The 7,476-nt window shown below is 54.9% G+C and overlaps 1 protein-coding gene across 2 annotated transcripts; it reads right to left on the bottom strand.

Annotated features, from left to right (window-relative positions):
• Window positions 1-1,216: 1,216 nt before the first annotated feature.
• On the bottom strand, window positions 1,217-3,199 carry LOC103629808 (vegetative cell wall protein gp1). Of its 2 annotated transcripts, none has more exons than XM_008650914.3 (2): window positions 2,906-3,199; window positions 1,217-1,572 (listed from the first exon to the last, which is right to left on the bottom strand). In XM_008650914.3, exons 1-2 carry the CDS (start codon window positions 3,060-3,062, stop codon window positions 1,502-1,504), a joined length of 228 nt encoding a protein of 75 aa, XP_008649136.1. In that variant the 5' UTR covers window positions 3,063-3,199; the 3' UTR covers window positions 1,217-1,501. The 2 variants fall into 2 exon arrangements, with proteins under 2 accessions (XP_008649136.1, XP_020395001.1); XM_020539412.1 differs by having other exon boundaries at window positions 2,890-3,163.
• Window positions 3,200-7,476: the final 4,277 nt, after the last annotated feature.

The following is a 7,476-nucleotide window of genomic DNA, read 5'->3' as shown; positions in this document are numbered from 1 at the left end:
AACCTGGCTACCTCGTTGGGCAGAAAAAAGAAAAAAATAAGCACACATGTACGAAAAAATCACCGTCAGCTGCTTTTTGAGAGTGTCTATCGAGTTGCTAAATCTTGAGAATAAATAAAGTTGGATAGCAAGTAACTAAATTAAGCAAGTTGTCGGTGTTTCGAACCTAGTTTCGACAAGTAAATTTGTGTGTGCATTCTGGGCTCCGGATGGTGTGCGTGGTGGGCGCAAGATTTATACTGGTTCGGGCAGAACCTCCCTAAATCCAGTCTTCGGTGGCTTGCACTGCCGACACCTTTACTGATCAATGCTCGTAGTAGGGGTTACAAGTGGGCGAAAGAGGGAGGAGAGGCTCCCAAGTCCCTTGTTGTGGAGGAGGTGGAGCTAAGGGCTACAAAGTGGAGTCCTAACTATGTCTTGGCTTGGTGGCGGTGCTTCAACCTCTGGATCCTCGTCGGTGCGTCCTCCTTCTCCCATCCGTCTGTTGTCTTTGCGCCTGGGTGTCTGTCTGGGCGTCTCTCGGTTTTCCCCCGTCTGGGGGCCGACCTCCTCCTTTTATAGGCCAAGGAGGGGGTGGCCAACAGTGACTTCCTCAAGGAGTCATCGGACTATGGTAAAACTGAGGGTTCTACCCTGGTGAAACCACGTGTGTCCGTGGGCCCCACATGTGCCCCTGGCCCTCGGCGCGACTTGTCTTGTTGTGCCCTGCAAGAGGTCTGTGCACTCAGGCCTAGTCCCAAAAGGTCATGAGTGTGCCGCAGGCCGGGGTGCGCGAGCCATAAATGCATCGTAGTCCGAAGGGTTTGTAGGTTATGAGTGCACTGCAGTCCAAGGGGTTCGTAGGCCATGAGTGGGAGGCAAACCGGCGCCTCTGCCGTGGCTCGATGCTAGGCGAAGTTAATACGGCTAGTCACTTACGGTGGGTCGGTCGAGGGATCCACTTGCGTGGTTTGCCCGACCCCTCTATCTAGCTCCGCCATGTCCGACCCCGTGCTCGGTGCCACAGGATTCGTTCGGGGGTGGGTGCTTCCAAGGCAGATGTTTTCTTTCTCCTCTAGCTGACCGACGGCTCCTAGTCGCCGGTCTTTTTCCTAACGCGCTCGCTGACCGATGGACCCTAAGTGTATTTAAAGAACTATTGGGTGAATCAATTTTTCCGTTCACTTATTAGGGTTGATGTAATGTAGGCAAGCTGTAATACACAAAAATGCAAACATAGCAGATACTTTGTGTTTCTTCTTCTATTCCAGGGAATTTTGAATGTACTCAATGAAGATATATAAACACAAAAAAAAACTTTTCTCCACTTGCTTTTGTACTGTTCACAAAATATAATTATGATTTAACACCCATACACCCTTCACATAGGAGCTCGATTTACTTATTACTAAGAACCCAACTCCACTAAAAAGTTAAGACTCCGAAACCAAAATTCCAGAACCAATGCGTTTGAACCGATTTTTCTATCCATTATAGCATGGAAACTACTGGATTCCGACTATCACTGGCGAGGTATTGGATCAGGGAATGGTGGAAATGGATCGTTCTTGGGCTTTCGTTCACCCGGCGGACCTGCAAGGCCAAGATCAAGGTCGTATTAGCGAATATGAGCCAATAATCGTTTCCATTCGCTATGCCAATCTGAAAAGCTATGGCGGTCAGTATCTAGAATGCTTAAAATTTAATTGCAATTTTAAAAGAAACTACTCCCTCCGATCTAAAATATTAGTCATTTTAGCTCTTGATCTTTATATATATATATTCAAATGGATGATAATGAATCAAGACATATATATAAATTAAATATATTAATTATTATTCAAATGGATGATGACGAATCAAGACACATATATAAATTAAATACATTAATTATTGTATGAATCAACTAAAAAATAGAACAGAGGAATTATTAAAATTGAATTCTATTACAATGGTTGCTTCTACCGTTCATACTCATGTTTTCGTAACTAACCACTTAATCTACTCAAATACATTTATATTAGTCCATCTAATTTTATCCAAAGTCAATTCGTTTAAGTTACTACTTTCACTAACAATACCTTAAATGATTCAGTATTATCTTATTTCAGAAAGCTACGTCACTTCTAGAATTTGAAATTACCTTGAGGGCCAATGATTTTCTTGAGTGTCACACCAAAGGAAGTGTAGTTTCTTTGGTTGCGGACGTAAACCTCTATGGAAATATATATTCTTGAGTGTCAGATTAAGCCGCCAAGGTAACTGATCATTTTCTTAAGTGCTAACCTAAACCACCAAGATAATCCTATGTTTCCTCGAGTGTTATTACAAATCACCGAGGTAATTGCTCATTTCCTTAGATGTTATTTAAAACCATCAAGATAATTCGTAGTTTTTTTTATATACATTTGAAACTGCCAAGGCAATTCATACGTTCTTAGGTGTAACTAAAAATTCCTAAGAAAACTCTCAGAGCCTCCATTGTTTTTTTGAATTTTTGGGATGACATCAGACGGAGATTCTTTCTACATCAACGTTATAGTATTGGACAAGTAAAAAAATTCAGCTCAAAATTCTTATATTTTAAAACCATTTTATAATCTCAAATATTCATTACACAATTCAACGAAGCGAATACACAAAAGAAAAGAATAATTCATTTAGTCACAAGTGCAGTGGCAAGTATGTTTCAACACGTAGCTTAGACTGATACAGCTGCAATCTATAGAGACAAAAAAATACTATAGAAATAGTAAAAAATCGGTACGGATTAAAGCCAAATGAACATGCTGTTGGCAAGATAAAGGTGGATGATTTAACAATTTTGTTGTTGATATTTTAACATCGAACATCATAGTCCTCGGCTGATTGGCGGTCTAAGACGACTTGTAGGTAATAAGGGACACTTACTAATTGCATCCCTTACCTTGCGGTGGAGCAGCCGGACAATCACTGCCTGGAGTCGTAGCTGGAGGGTCGCTACCTGGAGCAGCCGCCGGAGGCTTAACCTCCGTAGCAGCAGCTGGAGTGGCAGGAGGGTTGCCGACTGGAACGGAAGCCCGGCTGCGGTTATCATTTGCCATTTGCTCTCGATCGGCACACAAGCACAAACTGAAGGAGATGGCTGCCTCGTTCTGTTTGTTGCAAGGCTATTTAAGCACCTGAACATGAGAGCTACTGCTACCTGCCCTTGACAAATTCCAGCACCGCGGACCCCTCGACTGGTGGAGGTGGAATCTCAACATACTAATCTTAGTTTGAAGTCTACGCACACTAAATTAGTTTTTCCCCTTCTCTTCCCTTTATTTATTCAGCCGCGTCTCTCTACGCCCCTTGATGACTTGGTCTCTACGCGTTCCCTTGTCAGCCGAGGTCGGTCCCTTTTCGGTGAAATTTGCAAAAAGAATCCTAAGAGCATCTCTGACAGACTTGTCGGGACCATAATTAGGGGTACCCTCAAGACTCCTAATTCTCAGCTGGTAACCCCATCAGCACAAAGCTGCAAAGGCCTGATGGGTGCGACTAAGTTAAGGATCGGTCCATTCGAGGGACTCGATCACGCCTCGCCCGAGCCCAGCCTCGGACAAGGGTAGCCGACCCTGGAGGATCTACGTCTCGCCCGAGACCCCCCTCCAGCAACGGACACACTTTCGGCTCGCCCGAGGCCCAGTCTTCGCCAAGAAGCAACCTTGGCCAAATCGCCACGCCAACCGACCAAATCGCATGGGCATTTAATGCAAAGGTGGCCTGACACCTTTATCCTGACGCACGCCCTCCAGTCGACAGAGCCGAAGTGACCGCAGTCACTTCGCCGCTCCACTGACCGGTCTGACAAGAGGACAGCGCCGCCTGCGTCGCCCCGACTGCTGTGCCACTCGACAGAGTGAGGCTGACAGCAACCAAGTCCGGCCTCAGGCGCCATAGGAAACTCCGCTCCGCCCGACCCAGGGCTCGGACTCGGGCTCAGCCCCGAAAGACGACGAACTCCGTTCCGCCCGACCCAGGGCTCGGACTCGGGCTCAGCCCCTGAAGACGACGAACTCCGCTTCGCCCGACCCCAGGGCTCGGACTCGGGCTCAGCCCCGGAAGACGACGAACTCCGCTCCGCCCGACCCCAGGGCTCGGACTCGGGCTCAGCCCCGGAAGACGACGAACTCCGCTCCGCCCTACCCCAGGGCTCGGACTCGGGCTCAGCCCTGGAAGACGACGAACTCCGCTCCGCCCGACCCCAGGGCTCGAACTCGGGCTCAGCCCCGGAAGACGACGAACTCCGCTTCGCCCGACCCCAGGGCTCGGACTCAGCCCTGGCCTCAGCTGACGGTCTCCGCCTCGCCCGACCCAGGGGCTCGGATTCGACCTCGGCCTCTGAAGACAGGCTCGACCTCGACCTCGGAGGAGCCTCCACATCGCCCAACCTAGGGCACGGACCGACCACGTCAACAGGAGGCGCCATCATTACCCTACCCCAAGCTGACTCAGGCTACGGGGAACAAGACCGGCGTCCCATCTGGCTCGCTCCGCCAGACAAGTAATGATGGCGCCCCGCACGCTCTATGACGACGGCGGCTCTCAGCCCCCTTACGGAAGCAAGAGGACGTCAGCAAGGACTCGACAGCCCCGATAGCTGTCCTTCCGCCAGGCTCCAGCGCTCTTCCGACGACCACGACACCACACGAACCGGGTGCCAAAACCTCTCCGGCTGCCACGATGGCATGTACTTAGGGCGCTAGCTCTCCTCCGCTAGACACGTTAGCACACTGCTACACCCCCATTGTACACCTGGATCCTCTCCTTGCGCCTATAAAAGGAAGGACCAGGGCCCTCTTACAGAGGGTTGGCCGCGCGGGGAAGGACGGGACAGGCGCTCGCGTGAGGCCGCTCGCTCCCTCCCGCGTGGACGCTTGTAACCCCCTACTGCAAGCGCACCCGACCTGGGCGCGGGACAAACACGAAGGCCGCGAGATTTCCACCTCTCACGCCCGTCTCCCTCCGGCTGCCTCCCCCCTTCGCGCTCCGTCTCGCGCCGACCCATCTGGGCTGGGGCACGCGACGACAATTTACTCGTCGGTCCAGGGACCCCTCGGTCTCGAAACGCCGATAGTTGGCGCGCCAGGTAGGGGCCTGCTGCGTGTTGACGAACAGCTTCCCGTCAAGCTCCAGATGGGCAGTCTCTAGCAACCTTTCCAGCCCGGGACGGTGCTCCATTTCGGGAGTCTTGAGTTCATGTCCCTCGACGACAGCTACGACATGATACTCCTTCCCCCGCCGTGCGGCAGCAACAATGGCGGCCGACAGCCCGCCCGCCGGCGGCGGAATCGACGACGTCTTCCCCGCGTGGTGGAAGAACAACATTCGAGCTCACCCCGTCCTCTCCCCCCGCCGATGGAGGAGGAGGCGGGGCAACCAAGGCCAAGCAGGAGGCGGCACCTCGTCGGCTGTCGAGCGAGTCGACGGCGCCGGCGCCCCGACGGGGGGCATGCCAAGCATCGACCTCGCGTCTGAGACGAAGACGAGCACCGTCTCCCCGCAACACGCCAATCCCAAGCAAACGGACGACGCCAGCACGCTCGCGAAGGACTTGCTGGGCGTCACCCTCGTACCTGAGATGATGGTGCAGTCAGTCCCTGACGTGACTTCGTCACCGCCCGTCGACCAAGAGGTACCAACCGATTCTCATCTCACGCCTTTTGGATTCAGCCTCGACCCGTCAAGCGGCTTCGCTTCGGCGGGCGCTCTCGTAGAGGCGAGTCCAAACCCTCTGGGGTATCGTATGCGGTCACCCTGGGACCGGCTGACGAACGTCTCGACCTACGGGCCCTCGGGGTCCGAGGAAGATGACGAGCCTGACTTCTGTTGGGATTTCTCCAGGCTTGGTAACCCCAGTGCCATGCGGGACTTTATGACCGCGTGTGACTACTGCCTTTCCGGCTGTTCTGACGGTAGCCGCAGCCTCGGCGACGAGGACTGCGGCCCAAGTCGTGAATGTTTCCACGTCGATCTAGGGGGTCCCTCCGAAGGCAACCATCTTGGTATGCCGGAGAACGGTGATCTCCCTAGGCCTGTGCCTCGCGTTGACATCCTACGGGAGCTAGCTGTGGTCCCCGTTCCGGCGGGGGGTCATGACCCACAGCTCGAGCAAATCCGCGGGGTGCAGGCCAGGCTCGACGAGGGAGCAGGAACACTTGAGCCGATCCGCCGGGACGTCGGGCAGGAATGGGCGGGCCAACCTCCAGCCGGGGAAGTGCGTCATCTACCCCAGGGCTTCCAGCACCACATCGCCGACGATGTCAGGATGAGGCCGCCACCCGCTTCCAGTGGAGTCGGCCAGAACCTGGCTGCAGCGGCAATGCTCCTCCGCGTGATGCCGGAGCCATCAACCACCGAGGGGCGGCGAATCCAGGGAGAGCTCAAGAATCTCCTGGAGAACGCCGCGGTCCGACGGGCCAAAAGCTCCGCCTCCCGAAGGCAGGGGTACTCCTCGGAACATCGCGCCGCGACTTCCCGATTCATGCGGGAAGCCTCGGTCCACACCGGGCGCACGCGCAACACAGCGCCTGCGGCCCCGGGTCGCCTCGGCAACGAGCACCATCACCGCAACCGTCGGGTCCACCTTGATGAGAGGGTGCGCCGAGGCTACCACCCCAGGCGTGGGGGACGCTACGACAGCGGGGAGGATCGGAGTCCCTCGCCCGATCCACCCGGTCCGCAGGCTTTCAGCCGTGCCATACGACGGGCGCCGTTCCCGACCCAGTTCCGAACCCCGACTACTATCACAAAGTACTCGGGGGAGACGAGACCGGAACTGTGGCTCGCGGACTACCGGCTGGCCTGCCAACTGGGTGGAACGGACGATGACAACCTCATCATCCGCAACCTCCCCCTGTTCCTCTCCGACACCGCTCGCGCCTGGTTGGAGCACCTGCCTCCGGGGCAGATCTCCAATTGGGACGACCTGGTCCAAGCCTTCGCCGGCAATTTCCAGGGCACGTACGTGCGCCCTGGAAACTCCTGGACCTCCGAAGCTGCCGACAGCAGCCGGGAGAGTCTCTCCGGGACTACATCCGGCGATTCTCGAAGCAGCGCACCGAGCTGCCCAACATCACCAATTCAGATGTCATCGGCGCGTTCCTCGCCGGCACCACCTGCCGCGACCTGGTGAGCAAGCTGGGTCGCAAGACCCCCACCCGGGCGAGCGAGCTGATGGACATCGCCACCAAGTTCGCCTCTGGCCAGGAGGCGGTTGAGGCTATCTTCCGGAAGGACAAGCAGCCCCAGGGCCGCCCACCGGAAGATGCCCCCGAGGCGTCAACTCAGCGCGGCGCCAAGAAGAAAGGCAAGAAGAAGTCGCAAGCAAAACACGACGCCGCCGACGCGGACCTTGTCGCCGCCGCCGAGTACAAGAACCCTCGGAAACCCCCCGGAGGTGCCAACCTTTTCGACAAGATGCTCAAGGAGCCGTGCCCCTATCATCAGGGGCCCGTCAAGCACACCCTTGAG

This window comes from Zea mays, chromosome 6 (genome assembly GCF_902167145.1).
Source record: "Zea mays cultivar B73 chromosome 6, Zm-B73-REFERENCE-NAM-5.0, whole genome shotgun sequence".
Lineage (NCBI taxonomy): Eukaryota > Viridiplantae > Streptophyta > Magnoliopsida > Poales > Poaceae > Zea > Zea mays.
The sequence above is the reverse complement of the archived record's forward strand: the minus strand, read 5'-3'. Positions and strand labels throughout refer to the sequence as shown.

Bases quoted from the DNA above. Each gene is read 5' to 3' on its own strand.
- LOC103629808 (XM_020539412.1), bottom strand. From the start codon at position 3,148: ATGTTCAGGTGCTTAAATAGCCTTGCAACAAACAGAACGAGGCAGCCA. The intron at 1,573-2,889 runs GTAAGTGTCCCT...TTGGCCTTGCAG, and splicing joins CAAGGTAAGGGATGCAATTA to GTCCGCCGGGTGAACGAAAG.